At 38.3% G+C, this 19,558-nt stretch overlaps 1 protein-coding gene across 1 annotated transcript in view; it reads right to left on the reverse strand.

Moving 5' to 3' along the window:
* The window catches only part of ntm (neurotrimin), a 148,427-nt gene that overhangs the window by 21,063 nt on the left and 107,806 nt on the right, over positions 1-19,558 (reverse strand). Inside the window, exon 3 of the mRNA XM_069668185.1 lies at positions 2,984-3,109. Coding sequence (XP_069524286.1) covers positions 2,984-3,109 — 126 coding nt within the window. The remainder of the gene's footprint in view (positions 1-2,983; positions 3,110-19,558) is intronic.

The following is a 19,558-nucleotide window of genomic DNA, read 5'->3' on the forward strand; positions in this document are numbered from 1 at the left end:
TGCACCGCACATAAAAGGAAGTCTTGGCCAGAAGTGCTTTATCTCTGAATGCTGGCTACACTGGAAGCCCTGAAAAGTTGGCCAAGTCCGAGATTGATATTTAATAAATGAAAACTATGAAACATGAAAAGTCACAAACAGACAAGTAAAGTAGTAAAGTTGTTACATCCTGGTCGGCTGATCAGGTAACATTTTCATATGGTTCCTGTTTTCAGTTATCTCCGGTTTATTTTGGTAAAATTATCATTTTTTCATTTCAGACACCTTCACTTCCTGCTTTTGTGCCTGCGTGTAATTATCTGCCCCTGTCTAGATCAGTTTCACCTGCCTCAGTAGTTTTACTTGTCCCTCATCCTCCTTACTCCCCCAGTGTGTTTAGTCCTGGTTCTCTTAATGTCTGTAGCGGTTCATCTCGGCTGTTTAGACCCTCTTTCTGCTTTCTGTTTTCTGACTTAGACTCCGCCTTGTGATTTAGCTTCCTTGGCCTTAACTACCCTGCCTCCAGTTAAATGTTTTGATTCTGCTTCTCTGTCCAGAGTCTGCATTTGAGTCTTTTATCTGTTGGCACCAGTCTGATGAAGGTGAAGGTTTGAGGTGAACCATGATGAATACAGCGAGAGCTGAGGGTGTCTAATGCACAAACTAATGCTCTTTTTATCTTCATAAAGATGCAAGCCAAAATTCTGGAGAGAGCGAATTCATCACCACCTTTCATTGAGTCAGCGGCCCACCCTCCTGTGACTCCCTGCTGGTAGACACTCCATCGATCAATAACATTTTGCACCTTTACGCCAAAGTACCGCAGCAGGTGTTGTCACACATTCAATGCAATGAACTCAAAATGGCATTTTGTATGGACATCCAAAAGATGAGATCATTCAACATTATTTATGGCTTTAAAGAATACACAGAACAGTTGGTCTCTGATATTTCAGAGCCATGGTTTGGCCATAGATTGTTACTGGCATAAACCTCAGTCAGATAAAGGATCGATGAATCAGGCAGACAAGACAATATTCAAGTGAACAATCCCTCTGCCCCTACGCTCCCTCATTACAGGAGTGAGGGTTTGAGGTGGAGGGGGTGTCAGGTTAATAAGGAGGATGTATTTTGTTTGTTTGATACAAAAAGTGTCAGTATTTTAGAAGATATCAGAGTCACCTGACTATCCACTCTTTTACACGGGTAGCAGTGAGACAGGTAGCAGGGCCACTGCTGCCTTTTGGAAATTTGGCTTGAAGTAGTAAAACTGCCCATATGATATTAAAGTGATAATCTTGAAGATTTTCCTTTTAATAAATGTCTGTTAATTCACTATCTATCGCCAAATGAGGTAACACAATGGTGACTGAGCCTATGGCCCGCTGATGAAAGCCTTTGTATTTGCAGTATTACAGACTGGGTGTCTGCAGCGACTTTCGTGGAAAAAATCACAAGCGGTGCCCAGTTAGTGACGCGTTTTCCATCAGCCAGCAGTGATTGGTCTGCCAGAGAGGGTGGGCGGAGCTAAGCGGCTGCTTTTCCGGTCTCTGCAAGTGTTGCGAGTAAACAATAATCTACTATGGTTGAACAAACAAAGAAAAGATGGATGACTACAGATACAACTTCAAAAATAAGTGAAAATCCAAAGAAAAAGATGAAGGCAAACAGTCTGAAAAGGAAAGCGACCGTCAGCCAGGAAAATCAAGAGTTACAACAACCGGAGCCAACCGTGGACGTCACACAGGCGACACTGTCTGGATATCTGGGAAGTATGCTCCCACAATTACCGTTTATCGCCATAGGTGCCACCAAAGAAAACGAAACTGAGATCTTCAAGAATATTTTAAGTTGGGTCTAATTAAGAACTCTGACACTGAAACTAAACACCAGCCACCAAAAACAGATCATTAACAACCTGCATTAAACTCCTGCAACCACAGTAATTGCAGCTTACCTAAATCAACTGCGGCCGTTATCACTTGTGGATTTAGCTAAAACTAGGTGCCGAACAGCCGATTCTCTGCTGTTTTACTTTTCCAATGACTCATTCGCCATAATAATTGCAAAATTTACACAGTACAATATCACAATATTACACGACTTAGCATGCCCAATTTAAACCCAACATAAGGAAAGATCAGAAAATGAAGGGTTAATATTTTAATTTTATTCTGATTGGAATATAATGCTTTTTAAAGGCTTACTATTATGCACATAAGACCCTTTATTACATATAAATGGGCTATTGTGGGCTTGCATTTCCAGTAGCATTATGAAAAGTCAACTAAGCAGTCCAACAACACTAGTGAAAGCTTCCCCAGTCTCTTCTTCACATCCTGAACAATCACAACAGATGTTACAAAGCATGCAGCGTTTCACAATTAGGAGTCTAGTAATGCCCTCTCTCCCTGCTTATCTCCTTACAGACAGGTCAGCCACACTTGTGTCATTAACAATTCAATTCCCTGATCCCTACTTCAGCACAAAGAGCAGCACAGATGAAGCACAAAAGCAGTGGCTTTAAATGTAATTCATTATGAAGGCAGACATACTGCCTGATGAAGGGAAGCAAGGACACTAGCAGCTAACACTTTGTTTCCTTCAGTCTTCAGTAAAGAATAATTACTACATATATATATATATAAGCATGCTTGCTGAGGCATGCTTGTATATATTCATAATGCTCCACACTGTGCTAATGTTTTCTGCATGAATCCTGTCATTCAAATGGCCTCCACAACATTTACATCCATCCTATTATCCTAATTAATTAGTCCAATAACAACAGGGTCAGTTTATTTTCCTGTGAACAATTACGTTGTAATGATGATCTGGGAACACGTAATGATGGGAAATAAGTGAAGCGTGAAATCCACCGGGGGTCACACAAAGTCAAAGATGAGGCGATAATCACAAAGGGGTGAGAGGAAGAGAGAGAGGGGAGGAAGGTGAGGAAGAGGAAGTAGCAGCTGATGTTTGTATTCACAGACAAACAAGTTACCTGAGGAGGAGATGAGTTTCCAGCTGATGGAAGGCTCTGGTTTACCATTGGCCTGGCACATCAGGGTGACGTTGGAGCCTTCGTTTACAATAATATCTCTCGACAGGTTGATGATTTTTGGTGGTACTGTGAAAGCAAATGGCAGAAGTGTAAATTAATAAAGGGGAGCAGGTTTGTTCATTTCAGTTGTTGTGGGAAGTTATATATCTTACATGAAGAACATTGTAGAGGGTTTCTCAATAGTACAACATTGGGTGAGTTTTGATTGTTACAAACTGGTTGTATGGATTTTGACAGACATGGCATGAACAGGCAGGGGAAGTTTAAAGTTTTGCTCAGGCCAAAACAGAGCCAACGTGACGACGCAAATACATATGAACTTGCTTCAGGCAAGCTTTGAGGTTTTCTCTGATGTTGAATCAGAAATGGTCAATCCATACATTATCAGAACAGTCATTTTTTTAAGATGATTGGTCATCTCTCTTGCAGACGGATCTTGGAAGCATGAATTTAGTCTTTTTACAAATATGCATCATTATTAAGGTCTTTTTGCATCCTTTCAAACCATATTTTGCGATGCAATTACAGCTAAATCTGTATTTGTGTTCACCCCACTGTAAAAAACATCATACATAAAAAACATATGACTTTCTTAGTCTTTCTTCTACTGCAGCTGTAACCAAGCCTAAATGAACCAAGCCAAACTGATCAGCCATGATCAAACTGGCCACTGGTCTGGCTTCAGGAGTACCGGAATACAAGTTACGGTGTTACATAATTACGATACAAAAAAAGGCAACTGTGTTCTGTTACAGTTACAGAAAAAAAAGGTAATTACTAGCAGGATCACAATTTTAAAATGAAGATGATATAATGCCAAAGATGCTCTATAACATCTGGTGTCTCCTTGCTAAACCATCTCTGGTTTCTGATAAAACCATGCAACTGCACGCACACGTTACGACACTTCAGGACAGTCTCACAACACCGCTCCTCAAAGTTGCCATCAACAGTCTCTGGTTGCCATGGCCTGTGGTGAAAAAATGCTTTCACTGGGTGGAAATGGGAGCAACATGGCAGTACAGTGCAAGTACTACCTTCAGGTTGTGAAAATGTCATTATTCAAGGTCTCAAAACATGTACAGGTAAGACCAACCGCTAATGCTAGCTGCACAGAATTCCATTTAAAAATGTTAGCTAACCTGTTGTCTTCTACTACCATGACTGAAAAATAGTTTGTGACTCTGGTGATGGCTGTGGCCGGGATGGTGTGGGTAAAAACACAAGTACCAGACTGGATTAAGTTTATGGCAGTTTACTTGAAGTTTGAGAGTTTAGAGTGGTCAGCTTCTGGTGAAGCCAGACACCACGTGTTGGGTTTCCTTCTAGGAAGTGTGTACATTTGCTTGCCGTGTTTAACAATACAAGTAAAGAAAAATAAGCCAAACCATGCATGCAACGTATAGGAAAAATGTACATCATTTTTGGTCTGACCTCGGCATGAATAAAAAGACACTATCAATATGGTAAATGAAGGATCCACATACTTTAAGCGTAACCTGTAAAGGGAACATGCATGTCAAGGAAGGTTGAATTATTTGCTCAGACAGTCAACAGAAATGTAGTTTTACAAATTGGATTGCCGGCATGACACCATGCTAACTATGGACCCATTGTCTCTTGCAGTGCACCGACTGATTAACCAAACTGGTATGGTGATATCATCTTGGTGATGATTGGATTTGATTTCAATTATGCATATATATATTTAGTTAAGATGATTTTTAATTTATTCCAAAAAAAAACCAAAACATTTTTTTTTTAATACTGCCTTTAACAAACAAACTAAATATGTATATTCCAGATTATGTGATGAAATAGTTTGAAATGTCTGCTTTACAACTTATTTAAAGAGAAAAAAAAAAAAGAAACTGTATTTTTGATTTCATTTGTAGAAGCTGCTTTGTCAACATCTGAGTCTACTTTTCCATTGTAAACACAGACTACAGCTTCAGTGTGCTGCTCACGTGTAGAGAGGAGGTGATGGAGAGGGAGCTCAGGGGTTCTGGGAGCTTGTTCCTCTTTGCAGCACAAACTCAGTTTTGGCATTCTGCTGCACAAGTTATTTCATGCAATTTGAAGAATCAGTTATTAGTGTTTGTCATGTGTAAGTGGAGGAATTATTCACAGTCAGGAAGTGCGGTTAAAATTTGACAAGAACAGAGGAAAGTAAAACACATTCATTCATGAGACAATCCTCACTGCGTTTCTCAGTGACAAATGCAAAACAGTTTGTAATGAATAATGCAATCACTTCACCCCAGCACCTTAAGATATGAACAAAGCAGATTTCCTGTAAACATTGTAAACTCAGTCTCATCTTCTGCAGCACACAAATCAATAAACTGAAATCATGTTTATATGAAAATGGAGTCACTGTCATGTTTAATTCACTCTGCTTGTGAGAGCAATTTTTTAATTCCCTGTGGTAAATAAAGCTTTTTGTTACAGAGCTCTGCATCCATTAAACACAGAGTGATATATGGTCCTCCCAGTGATAATGAGATCTATGCAACTGGTTAGAATTCATGACTGCTTCTATGAAGCTCAGGGACGAGTAAACACTTTCTAATCTACGTAACTCTCACATGAAGAGTGACGTAGGTAAGTTTCCTTTTTACCCTGAGCTCAGGATGGCAGGATTCATATCACAACTGGAAGAGGGACCCAGGTTATTATCGTCACAGGTTAGTGTGTGATTATGTCTACATGATAAAGGTTGTATCACTTAGGGCGCTGGTTTAGCTCAGTGGGTAGAGCAGGCGCCCCATATGCAGAGGCTACAGTCCTTGACACAGTGGCCGCAGGTTCGACTCCCATCCTCAGCCCTTTACTGCATGTCATCCACCACTCTCTCCTCTCCGTACTTCCTGTCCCTCTTCAGCTGTCCTATAAATTAAGGCAAAGATGGCCCCAAAAAAAAGGGTTGTGTCACTGGTGGTGAATCAAATGGTTAGCGAATGGTGGCGAATCCTGAGACCCTGCATCCTCATATGGGGACATTACATTTTGGCTTCACAGCACCATAATATTTAATTCTGCAAAACTTAGACCCGTCTAATACATGGACACTTTGTCCACCACCCTGTGGTCACAAAAGCAAATTACACTGATCAGTGTACATTCAAGATGGCCGTGATCCCAACCAAAATATGTTACAGTCGGTCTCTACAGAAAACTCAACCAGGTACAAAACCTCTTCAGATTTTATGATTGAAACTTGTTTATTTAATGTGTATTAACAGTTGTAGCTTGATATGGCAGACAAATTTGACTAATTTTATCAATAGCAACAAGCTACAACACCGTTACGACAAGGTACTCACATGAGGACAGTGGGACTTTTTCAATGTAACACAAAGACAATTCTTAGGTTTTATACTTATTATGTCCTATTAATCCCCAAAAGGTAGGAGAAATTAAAAATGCATACCAAACAAAAGCTTGGGTCTTAGGCGGGTATATAGGAAATGGACCAAGCCACCATGACATCAACCAATGGTTTGTTGACTACTGTTGCCCGTGGCCTGGTTGTAAATATGGAGCCAGACATGGTCTAGGGGATGGATACCCATTGCAACATATTACATTACATTACATTCTGATTCTGATTACACCTCTTATCCTAGCCTTGGTATAGCGACTAGCCACAACCTAAAGCTTTCCCTGGTTTATCTTCTATTTTACTCTAAATGGGACCATAATTTACCAAATGAACATCCTGCTGTATTGACGAAGAATTCAACCTAGAAATTAAGACCATGAACTCATTAACAAGTAGTGATAAGTAGAGCCATTTTCAGGTAGATTTCATATTAACATTCTTTCTTTGTCAGTCAGTGGAGTGGCTTCCAGAAGCTGAAAAAAAGATACTTCCACATTACATTCGCTTCACTTTTGAAACCAAGAGATCACTTCTATTTCTTATTAAACATGCCAGTATTTTATTGCTAGCTTGTGTCCACTGCACTAAAATGGCCAAAAATCATTTAGACGTTAAAAAAAAATGTATTGCCTTTTTTTCTGTTATCAAAACGTGTTACATGTTAAAAGCTTGTCCAAGCATGATCAATAGCAAAGCTAGTTCTGTCTGAAGATAATGTCAAAATGAAAAGGGGCGAAAAAGAACCTTTGACAACATCCCATTAAGTTTTGATAATGCTCTGTGAATGCAAACTTTTTTGTCTAGTCTTTTCCTCAAGGTGGTCTGCTTAATCAACCCATGTTGTAAATGGACCAGTATCCACAGTATATGACCGTGATGGCACTGTGTAGAAGAGTTCAGCAGGTGCTTAGGAGTTGCCATCAGTCAGCAACCAAGGGTTTCATTTCCGAGGTCACATTGTTTGCATGTCAGAGCCCAGCAGAGAAATATTTTCTAAAGCATTATAAATAAAACCCAGAATTGAGGCAACAGTGCTAGACTTTATACAGCAGTTTGAAAGGAGTGCAGAGAGCATTGTCTCGAACAAGAAAAGGAATAGATCTATAATGAAACACACTTTGTTCAGGAAAGATATAATAAACTCCAGTGAGAACGTTGCTCCAAGGTGAACAGAGGTGGTTACAGTGAGGTGTGAAAACTTGCATTTGTGGATCACAGCCTTCATCTTCAGAGATCACTCAAAGGAATGACTGAAAAGCTTTTATATTAAGATCAAAGAGATACAAAATTAAAGCTAACTTTAATGCTTGTAATCTTAAAAGTACTAACAGATAACATTCTGAATTATGTTATCCTTGAACCTGGGCCCTATTTTACATGTTTTGTGTGCAAATAATAAGTAGGTTGAAACCATAGACTGTTTAAAAAGATGGATGACATGACAGCTCCCTAAAAGTGAAGCCAAACCCTCTCTATTGCCCCCTACTGACTGGCTGCAGTATAGATCATAAAGCTCGCCTCCTCCATGTTAACAGATGGGACATGGGTCAAACTATAAAATCAAAATACACGTCAAAAACATTTTTCTCAAACATGGTTTCTGTCATTATAGCTAGTTATTATCATGCTGATTTACGTCCAAGTGTTCATTTTTCTGACAAGTTTACTTTTAATTAGTTATGTGATGCTGTGAAAAGGATGATTGACAGCTCTGTTGACAAATACGGCTCCTGCAGCTGAACTGTTCCAGATTAGCAGAGTGGAGGACGATCGGCGAGAGGAAACGTAACAAAAACAATCACTACAGTCATTGAAGTTTCCATACCTTTGCATGTTAACCTCAGACCAACACAAAGAAGCTGTTCTGCTGTTAAACACGCCCCCGTGCGGGATCCTGTTTTTTCGGTAAGTTAAGTGCGTGTTTTGGTTAGCAGAAGTGGCTACGGTAGCTTCACCCGCCGATCTCTACAGCGCAGTCTCTGGCTCCAATTGACGTCACCATCGCTGGATGGGAGCGCCTATGACAGGGGCTATTTTGGCATCACTTTCGTACAATGGGAGCAGATGGAGACGTGTTGTCCATCTATATATACAGTCATTGGTTGAAACCATTTGTCTACACTTGAGACACAACTGTAACATAATCCATCACAGTACATCAGCTTAAAGTACATGATTGTGCTTTGATTGTTATTAAAATTGTCCAATGATGTCACAAAAAGGATCCCTACAGAGGGACCTCTGCAAAACCATTGACAAATACATTTTACATTGCAGGACACAGGAGTTGATGGTCCACTGTTGCCTCAATTGTAATGTAAGTTAGTTTGTGTTATAGCTCTAGACAGACAACTCCCCTTATATGGAAGGTAACATTTGTGTTTTTTAGTCTGGCGGCTTAAAAGAGAGTGATGTCATGGCTGTTTCTGGTTATAAACAAAGCATCTTATCTTCACTTAAAGGTCCATCTCTGCGGGGATCCATTACACAATGCTGTCTGAGTCGTATAACAATCTGAGTCTTTAAGTGGCAAAACTACTTTTGTAGAAGTGCTTTGATTGGATGTAGGAATTAATGTTAGGTTGCAGCCAATACAGCCAAGTTCTCTCGATTCGAGACCACTCATCCTGAAGCTGTGATTTCTGCTACGAGGAGACACTTCACTGCAGTTTACAGTAGCCAGGACCTCTTGTGGAAAGACAGAATATGCTTTACATAATAGAAGATACAGAAAAAAATAAGCTGCTTATTGTTATCGTTCAATAATGGTTAAATAGTGTTTGTGCGGTCAGTGATGTACCTAATCATGATTTTTTATTGTTAATTCATCCCAGAGAATCCACCACCATTTTTTTTTAAAACAAGAACCAAATTGAGCCGTGCATACCAAACGTATCAAGACTTAAATATTAACAGTGAGACTCTATAAATAATTCCATGACTATATTTTAAATTCATTATGTAAATCAAGGAATGTCCTCATTTACTTTCCCTTCAATATGCTAATAATGGATGTGTCAAATATACCCTTCCCCAGCTCCTGGTTAGACCTCGTTATTCTGAAATGAGACAAGATGTCCTTCTTCTATGTTGAAGGTCAACTGTGGCAACATGCAGGGTTCGACCTCCATGACCCCCATGCACGTCAGCATAATGTTAACAGATCAGCACTTAGTCAAGAGCCCAAAAAAATGTATGTTAATTGAAAATATATATTAGCTCATGATCTTAAAATATATGATACCTTCAGGCCCTAAAGAACTATTAGCTGTTGAAAATAAATCTGTAGCCTACAGTAACAGTGTGTAAAGAAGCAATAGGGGCTGAATTTTTGAACAAACCTAACCAAATACGCCTTTGCTTTAATTCAGCCTACTGAAGCTGAGACTGTATTCGATCCAACGTCCCCAAAAGTAACATAAAAACGGTTCCTCTTTTCTGTTAATTACAGGTCTCTGACTTGGATACAAACACAGTTCTCCTGTTGTAACACCCCATACACCTACTTACTGCCAAGGAAATCAGTGTATGAGGTAGAACTGACCAATGGCACAAACCCAATCTCCACACTTAGAGACTTGCCAACTTCAAGGGAAGTTCTCGCCAAGTATGTGAGGGCTAGGGGCTGTCAAAGTGTATATAAGGACTCTGATGCACTTTGTAACTCCAAAATTCTCCCTTTCCATGTCCACGTACCTACAGACCTTCCTGTGGGTTTTGCACATATTTCATAGCAAAATTTGTGATCTTTTAAATGTAGTTGTCTAGCCTCTCACCAGATGTAAACCAAGCATGGATGGTGAAGGGAGGGAAGCTGCCAAGAAGTATATCTGTAAGCAACAGCAACTGGCTCCTTGCTGTTATGAACTGGCTAGCGAAAAAAATCACTCTCAGCAGCTGATTGGCTGAACAAAGCTTGCTGGGATACCTGACGACGCAGACCAAGCAGGTGGTGCAACAAGAGGTTGTGAAAGATTGCACAAGCCTGGCTGTTCATCATTAAAAAACACAATCACAAAGAACAAGGGCTGATTTTGAAACTGAAACACGTGCAATTGAAACAGAGAAAATCAATTTGTGGTGCGCACCCCTTCAGTCTGAACCAGTTAATTATGTCCTTCCATTGAATTTTGCATGTCCTGCCAGCTTTTTGCTTTGTGTTCTGTCTAAATACAGAGCCATGGCACCACGCAGCCTTAGAAAAGGACCACTTTATTTATTACAGTAGTAATAATTATAACTCATTCATAACCATGAGGACTTTAGAGTTTTACATATAGGCTGACTTGCAAATAATCTGAAAGGGAAAGTTAATTCTTTGGATTAGTGTTCATCCACAGTGAAAGAAAAGGAAGATTTGTGTTTAATATTTTACTAATTATAGATTTCAGTACATATTTGTGATCTTGTTAATTGCTTGATCAGCGTGCATGTGTTAATATATTTAATGTGTCCACATACAGTAAGCTTTCCAAAGCTATTACATTTCTGATGTGACTATCTTTATGGCACATCAAAATGACAGTTGGTTTTGTGACTTATACTGCATACTAACATATTAAGACACCAAGTTGTCTGTCAAAGTCTCAGGACATAAAACATGTGTCTCAGAACATCAGAGGAAATATCTGATGGCTGTGTATGACGGCAATGATTTCTCCTGGATGTCTTACACTTATTCAGTTTTCCAGAATAAATTCAGTTTTGTATTTTTATCCCTGACAGATCTCTCTGAGCTTTCTTTTTGTCATTTCCATTTCAAAGAAACAAGGACGCATCTCTACTTTGACATCTCGGGATAATCAACTAAGAGCGTATGAACAGAGTGTCACCGGTGCTTCAACTTGTTTTAGTCACATCAGACTTGTTTGTAAGACAAAAACCTATGAATAATTTATTTCAGCCTAATCCTCGTTTACCCTTCATGAATGACAAAAGCATAATGCGATCGTGCCGGTGCTGCTTCGTTTAGCTGCGGTGCAAGAGGCCAAGGCTGAACCTCTGTCAGTGGAAAAGAAACAAAAGGGTGAGTTTTACATTTATCCAATACAAGTTTTCAGGCTTTAAAAATGTTCAACACTTTCTGATGAAGAAAGTGTACTGTAATTCTTCACTTGCTCTGACAGTGATGGGTTATAACTGTAAACCAAAACGAGGGTTGAAAATGTACGTCTGTCTTATATATTTTGATTATTATCTACTGGGACTAATTACAAATACAAACTTGCTGATGATTGTGCATATTAGAAGTTTGACAGAGAACAAGAGATAGTGTAAAGATCAAGACCAACAGCCAGTATAGTTTCACCAAAATCCCACCTGTATTGGGCTCTGTGTGTGCAGAACTGTCTTTGTCTTCAGATTGGTGTTCAATGGCCTCTATTTTATAGAAGTCATATACGATGTCCTTTTAAAGGTAGAATTTGTATTTGTATTTTCAGAAAGAGAAAATGGTCATCAAACTATACACAATAAAGAATTAATGACCTTCACGATTGACCATCGTTTGGTTGCGAGGGCAAGCTGACCTTTGTGCTGCAGACATTTTCCTTTGTTGCCATTTTCTGTTGTGTTTAAGGTCCAGACATGTCACAGAGAAATATAAAGAAGCAGACTGAGATACAGATTTTACAAGAAGCCAGAATTGCAGAATAAATCTTTTAAAAACTCAAAGAAATCATGTTGCATAAAGCAGTCACGATGTGAAACTAGTGATCTAATGTGGAGCTCAGAGACGTTTGTCTTCACATGGCACCGCTCAGACAGGAAGTCTCACTCTGCTTTGAAAAGAGTGGAAATCTCACATCATCTCTGAGAGACAATTTCAGTGCTTCAAAGGTTGCCCCAAGTCAACCAGCGAGACATGATAATGATACAGTTTATCCCCTGTGCAGGTGGCAACATTTGTCAAAAGCATTATGTGGAAGTGCAATGATAGAAAAATGTTACAAAACAATGCTACGCAGTAAAAATGCTAATGCACAAAAAAGCTGCTCTGATGAAAACGAGTTAGAAATAAGCAGCTTGCTTTCTTGCTGTTGTTTTATGTTTGGCCTGTCAGTCGGTACACACCGGTCATTCTAATGATGTGTGGTGTGTCTCCATGTTTAATTTATTTATTATTTATTTATCTATGTATTCATTCCTTCCTTTCATGAAAAATGCACAACATACCACAAAACCGGTACACAAATCCACAATTCACATTTCAAATAAAAAAAATCCATGCCCTTCATGTCTGAAAAGGAAAGGAAAGGAAAGGAGCTGAAGGAAGAATATAATCCTTTTTATTTATCTGCCCCTTATTAGAACACAATACATCTTAGATGGTCTGTCATTTCCAATAACCTACACCATTATCTACACCCTTGGTTACAACATCATTAAACAAAATAACCTATAAAGTAAAACAATTGCAGGCACAAAAGAAATAAAGTTAAGTTTAATTTGCATATTGTCTAATTTGTCCCTCTTTGTAAATTTTGAACTGAAAGATATTTATACAACCTTTTAAATCCTTCTGTTGAGAATTCCAAAGTTTCACACCAACAACAGAAATACACATTTGTTTTAAAGTGGTCCGAGCAACTTGATGCTTAAAATCAAATCTCCTTCTGTGATGATCATCATCTGAGGCAAACACAAACAGTTTTTGTATGTTCTCTGGCAATACTCTGTTTTTAGCCTTGAACACAACTAATAATGTCTGCAATTCTATTATTTCTTTAAATGTCAATAATCTTGACTCAATAAATAATCTATTAGTGTGTTCTCTATATTCAACTTTATGCATAAAGTGCTCTTTTCTGTAATAAAAACAATGGCGTTATATTGCTTATATACGTGTTACCCCACACTTCTACACAGTAAATAAAGTAAGGCAGTATAAGTGAACAGTACAACATTCTCATTGTGTTACAATCTAAAACATGCTTAGCTTTGTTCAAAATAAAAATATTCTTAGACACTTTTTTTTTAACATATGATATATGGGATTTCCATGTCAGTTTTTCATCCACTATAACTCCCAAAAATCTAAACTCAGGTACTTTCTCAATGTTAACTCCATCAATAGATAATAAGACTTCATCCTTTCTTTTATTAGCAAAAATCATGAACTTAGTTTTCTTTAAATTTAACGATAACTTATTTTCATCAAACCAAGATTTTAGTTTAACCATTTCATTTTCAATATTTTCAGATAACGTTTTTAAATTATCTCCTGAACAGAAGAAATTTGTGTCATCTGCAAATAAAACAAACCGCAATAATTTTGAAACTTCACAAATGTCATTAATATATAAAATAACAAGTTTTGGCCCCAAAACCGAACCTTGTGGAACCCCACAATTTATTTTCATACATTTAGATGTTTTACCAGCAAATTGCACATATTGTTGTCCGTTGTTTAAATAACTAGTTAACCAGTTTAGAGCAACCCCTCTCACACCATATGTATTTAACTTAGAGATTAAAATTGAATGATCTATTGTGTCGAATGCTTTCTTTAAATCAATGAATACCCCTATTGTAAATTTATGTCTATCAATTGCTGTTGTGATTTCTTCTATTATTTTCATTATTGCTAGACCTGTAGACCGTTTTTTCCGAAAACCATATTGACTCTCACTCAATAAATTATTTTTTTCCATAAAACTATCAAATTTTTGAACAAACAATTTTTCTAGTACTTTTGAAAATTGTGATAGCATTGATACTGGTCTGTAATTGTCAAAACTGTGTTTATCTCCTGCTTTAAAAAGTGGAATGACTCTAGCTATTTTCATCCTATCCGGAAAAACACCTGTTCTAAATGAAAGATTATAAACATAACTTAATGGTTTAATTATACAATCAATAGTCTTTTTACTATGTTCATGTCAATTCCATCACTATCAGTTGATGTCTTGTTTTTTGTTTTAGCTACCACAGATAGTATTTCACTTTCACTCACCTCTCCTAGAAACATTGACTGCAGAACCTTATTTTCCCCTTTCCAACAACTTCCTGTTTGTCCATGTTTTTTTGTAATGTCATTTGCCAAGCTAGGCCCAATGTTTACAAAAAAAGAATTAAATTCATTAGCCATTTCATTCATGTTTTTAATCACCTTATTGTCTTTTATAAAATGACTGGGTAGATCTGTTGATCTAATTTTGTTCCCTATTACATTATTTAGAATGTTCCATGTACCCTTAATGTTATTTTTATTTACATGTAAAATCTTATTATAATATTCCTTTTTTCGCTTTTCTCAATATGTTGGTTAACTTATTTTTGTACAATTTGTATCTTTTTCAGCAGTCTCAGTTCTAGATTTTATAAAGTCCCTATACAGTTTGTTTTTCTTTTTACATGCATTTTGTAAACCTTTTGTTATCCAGGGTTTTTTATTATATCTATGTTTATGCTTACATAAAACTGTTGGACACTGTTTATCATAGAGAGCCAAATAACAATTTAAGAATGAATCATAAGCAGTATTTACCTCATCTGTATAAACCCCTCTCCAGTCTTGTTTTAGGAGGTCATTTCTGAAGGTATTAATTGCCTCAACAGTCCTTACCCTTATATATCTGGGACAATATTCTGCTTTCTTTCTCTGTAATTGATAATTCAATGTTGCAAATACAGGTAAATGGTCACTTATATCATTTATTATTAGCCCACTAGTTATACTGTTATCCAAGACATTTGTGAATATATTGTCAATTAATGTTGCACTAGTTGTGGTTACTCTACTGGGCTTTGTAATTAGTGGGTACAGCCCTCTACTATATAATGCATCCAGAAAATCAGAATTTTGTTTATGTGTAGATACCTTTAAGAGGTCGATGTTAAAATCGCCACAAATTATAAGTGTTTTGTTGTCATTTAAGCTATTCATTAATTCTTCTAAAGTGTCCTTAAAAGTTTCCACATTTGACCCTGGTTTCCTGTAAACACATGTAACAACGATATTTCTCATTCTTTCTAATTGGATTTCCACAGCAATACACTCCATTAGATCATCAATTACAGCTGTCATGCATTCTACTGGTCTGCATTTTAAGTCACTGTCCACATAGATAGCCACACCCCCTCCTCTCGTGTTAGCGCTACTGCTGACATATAAATCATAACCATTAATATGCAAATCAATATCTTTCTCTTCATTTATCCATGTCTCTGATAAAGCTATCAACTTAAATTTACTTTTAAACATGTCCAAAATATTCATTTTAGCAACATTTTTAGGTAGGCTTCTACAATTGAAATGAATTACTGATAATGTCTTATCAAGTTCAACAATATCATTAAGTTGTCCATCAGTATAATATCTACAAGAATCATTGATATGATTAAAAACATGATTCTCTGGATCCACATCATTTTCAAAATCATAGATTCTATGTTCTGTGAATTCAGATCTTGAAAAAACTTGACTCTTAAGTGAATCAGTCATTTAACAGAATTATAAAACAAAAGAGAAAAAAAAAAATATATTTTCACTGGTAATCACTTGTCATTGTCACTTGTATTGATCCAAGTCTCTCAGATGTCTTACCACAACCACCTTAGCTTGCTCTGGTGGTCCATTTAACCGCATGAACACCTTTCCATTCCTGGTCCAGGTTGCTTGGATTTTGTTTTCCTTTCTGAGGATACGGCCATTCCATGCAATTTCAGCATTAATCTTCGTCAAGTGTTCATTAACATACACCCCAGTGCCTTTAAGCTTTTTAGCCTGTTTCAGCACTTCCACCTTGTCCTTCCTATTTACAAACTTGAGAACAATTTTAGGCTTAGTTTTTTTATCCTTACGTGGAAGAGTGTGACAGGCTGAGATTTGTTGACTCTCCAGGTAAATGTTTTTACTAGTCAGGAATTTAACAACTTGTTGCTCCAAAGTGTGCAGCTCCTCAGGTGGTGCTTCCTCACCTTCTTGGTCATCAGCTGAGCTAGCAACCCTGGCATAGCTTCGATGTTTGGTCTCCAGCCCGGTGATTACAAGGTCATCTGCTCGGGAATACTGCTCCAAGTCATCAACCCTTTGTTCCAACATCACAATCCTCTGGTCCTTTTGCTTAATTATAGCCTTCAGCTCACGGATCTCCTCCACCAGGCCCATGAGGGTTTGTTGTTGCTTCAACACTGTACTGATCTCCTCAGTCATAAAGTTGAGAGATTTTTTAATATCTACCAATTCCTCTGCCAACTTTTTGGTGGTAGTCGCCATGTTCATTCAAATGGTGACTAGCTAGCTTGGCCGGAGTAGAAATAGTTAGCCTAAATAACTGGCTGGCTGTAGCCAGAGCCTAGGCCAGGCCATGGGTATTAGGCCTTGTGGTAGTCTTTTTGCTTCAATTTCCAACTTAGGGTTAAAATTCCACTTGCAATAATGGGTGAAAAGTATATAAAACCACTAGTAACTTTTCAAAAGAGAAAATACCAGGGATTACTGAGATTTTAGGTGGATTTAGGTGGATTAGATCCTCAGTTCTCAGCAGCACATCACAGCAGCAGCCATTTTGCAGCAGCCATCAAGCCATGATATCCAGTTACAATTTACAGTGAGGTGTTGGTATTATAGATGCTTGACGAAGCGAGCAGCAAACTTGTCAACAAAGAAGTGTCCGACTTTATGACCCCTCCCCCGACTGCAATCGGCTACTCTCGCCTGTTGTCGAGGCTTGTAATTGATGCAGGTATGGCTCTTAGAAAGAGAACAAATCTCACACAAACCTCAACAATCAGGCACTAATGGTCTTAGTAGCCAGAATAAGTAGATACATGGTTAGAAAGTTGGAAAGTGGGCTATTTCAGCAGCTCTCACTACAATACTACATTCAGGCTTAATCTGTTTGCTTCTTTTGTATGTTCTTTCTGAGGTCTAACAATGATTAATTCAGCTTTAATTATTTAATTTAAGCTTCTTTTTAAGCATCTTCTCTGATTACTGCTAACTGATGACTGTTTTTTTCCCTTAAATGTTTATACAGTGGTAACACTCTTAATAGTCTGTAGTTACACTTCTGTTCTCTTTCCATATCAGGTTTGTAAGGCGATTAAACAAACTGCATTACCCAGGGCGCACTACATGACGCTCACCTGCTTCTGTTCTCACCTGCCTGCAGTAATATGGGTTTTTAGCACAAGTTTCATCAAAACAGGCCATCATACAGCTCCGGAAAAAATTAAGAGACCTCTCCAAATGTTCCTTAAATCAGCATCTCTCGCTACATGTCATAGTCAGCCCAATCCACATGTGAATGATCAAGAGGAACAAGCCATCAAACAAAGCTGAGCTGCTCCAAGAGCGGCCTAACGTCACCCAACAGCACTGTGACAGACTGGTGGAGAGCATGCAGAGATGCATGAAAGCTGTGAAACCAGGTTATTCCAACAAATATTGATTTGTGAACTTTTGCTTCTTTGAGGTCTCATCTCTATTTACAGATTCTAGATAGAAATGTAGTATATGTGGGCAGGGTAGTGGATATTAGGGACGGCAAGTGTTCTGGTTTCCATTTGTACTACGCTTGTAGCCCGAGTAATGTTGACCAATCATGTATTAGCAGGCTGCGGCTTGTGCAGGAAAAACAGTCCGTGAGGAGAGCAAAAGCAGGCAGAAAGTAATGCGCCGTAATGACATCCAGGCTCCCATCAGCATCACCTGACGACGATTTAGCTTCTTATTAACCTCTATAAACAGACATCTGCAGCATGTTCAGCAAACGACTTGAGATGAATTCCCTTGACGCTATGTCACAAAAGCTGTTCAGCGCTCAGATTTCCCGACTTCCTCGAATGCATCAGAAATGATCGGTCCAACCTCCGTTCAACCAATGTGCATTTTAAAAGTAGTTTTCTTCTCCTCTTGAGGACAGACCTGACAAAGCTTCATTTTGACTTTTTACTAATTTGCATCATGATGTTGTTATTTCAGCAAACAAGGCCCGTTAATTGAAGTCAAGAACTGGCTAAACTGGACACGCCCAACATGTTCACCACTGTCCCCAGAGTCCATCTCATCATCAGACTATAGCCGATGGGATCCGACATTGTTGGAGGTCTAAAAACATCTTTTCTGCATGTTTTGTTATCTTAACAACAGTTGAATAAGAGAAGTACTGGAAATTATATGTTTCCACTTCAAGCTTCAATGGTTTTATCTTTACGTCATCACTACACTCTCCACTGAGAATCTATGTAAGATTAGGTCAAATCATTGTTTTGACCAAATAGACTCCTGCTGAGTTTCCTCTGCATGTCAAGAATCAGGGCCGACAAAGCAGCAGAAACACAAAGCTCTCCTTCAGATGCTGCTTCAACCACCCACTGTAAACACTTCCCAGTGACACAGACGGTTATTTCATGTATTGTTACAGGGCAGTACAGTAAGCTTTCTCTCAATTATTTTCATATATTCACAAGCTAACATCTTCATTATTCTGTAACTGCCACACACCTACAGAAGCTGACAGCTACCCACAGATGTCTTTGTTACAATTTATCAGGGGAAGAGAAGTATCAGTCTGACCACTTGTAGACTGGCCCCTCATTTTTCAGCTGGATTACCAGTTCAAAAGAGAGTTCAAGTCCATGTGTAACAGACACCCACCTGGCTTAGGTGCACTCATGCAAAGAATAAATCCCTATCTGCTTCAGGGCTGCTGTGGCAGACTCTGACCGCTGACCTCACAAAGGGGTGGCAAGCTAAAAGAGAGCTGCAGGGATTGATTGATTATCACATATTAGAAGTACTGCCAAGGAATATACTGTTCATACCGATCAGAGTTGAGCCAAACAGAGCAGTGTGGACACTTTGCCTGCAGGATTAATGAGCGTACCACAGCTGGGATGAAAGGGTCCATGAATGCACTGGACAAACATCTCTCTCATTATTTCACTGTTGCACCACATGCAGAAAAATGTAATGGGGATTAAAAAATGAACCGTACATGGATCTCCCTCTCAGGCCGGGAAAATGACAGTGATTGACAGCTTCATTTATTTTAATGAAGCTGTCAAGAGAGTTGACATTAAAGCTGCAGTCATGTTGAAATTTCTGTGAAAGAAAACATTTTTAAGGCTTTAATAAACTTTGAATTAGAGTTTGTCCAACCAGAGAGCTATGAGTGTGGAGT

Source organism: Semicossyphus pulcher, unplaced genomic scaffold (genome assembly GCF_022749685.1).
Source record: "Semicossyphus pulcher isolate SPU_LCO1_2020_fin unplaced genomic scaffold, fSemPul1.0.p SCAF_10, whole genome shotgun sequence".
NCBI lineage: Eukaryota > Metazoa > Chordata > Actinopteri > Labriformes > Labridae > Semicossyphus > Semicossyphus pulcher.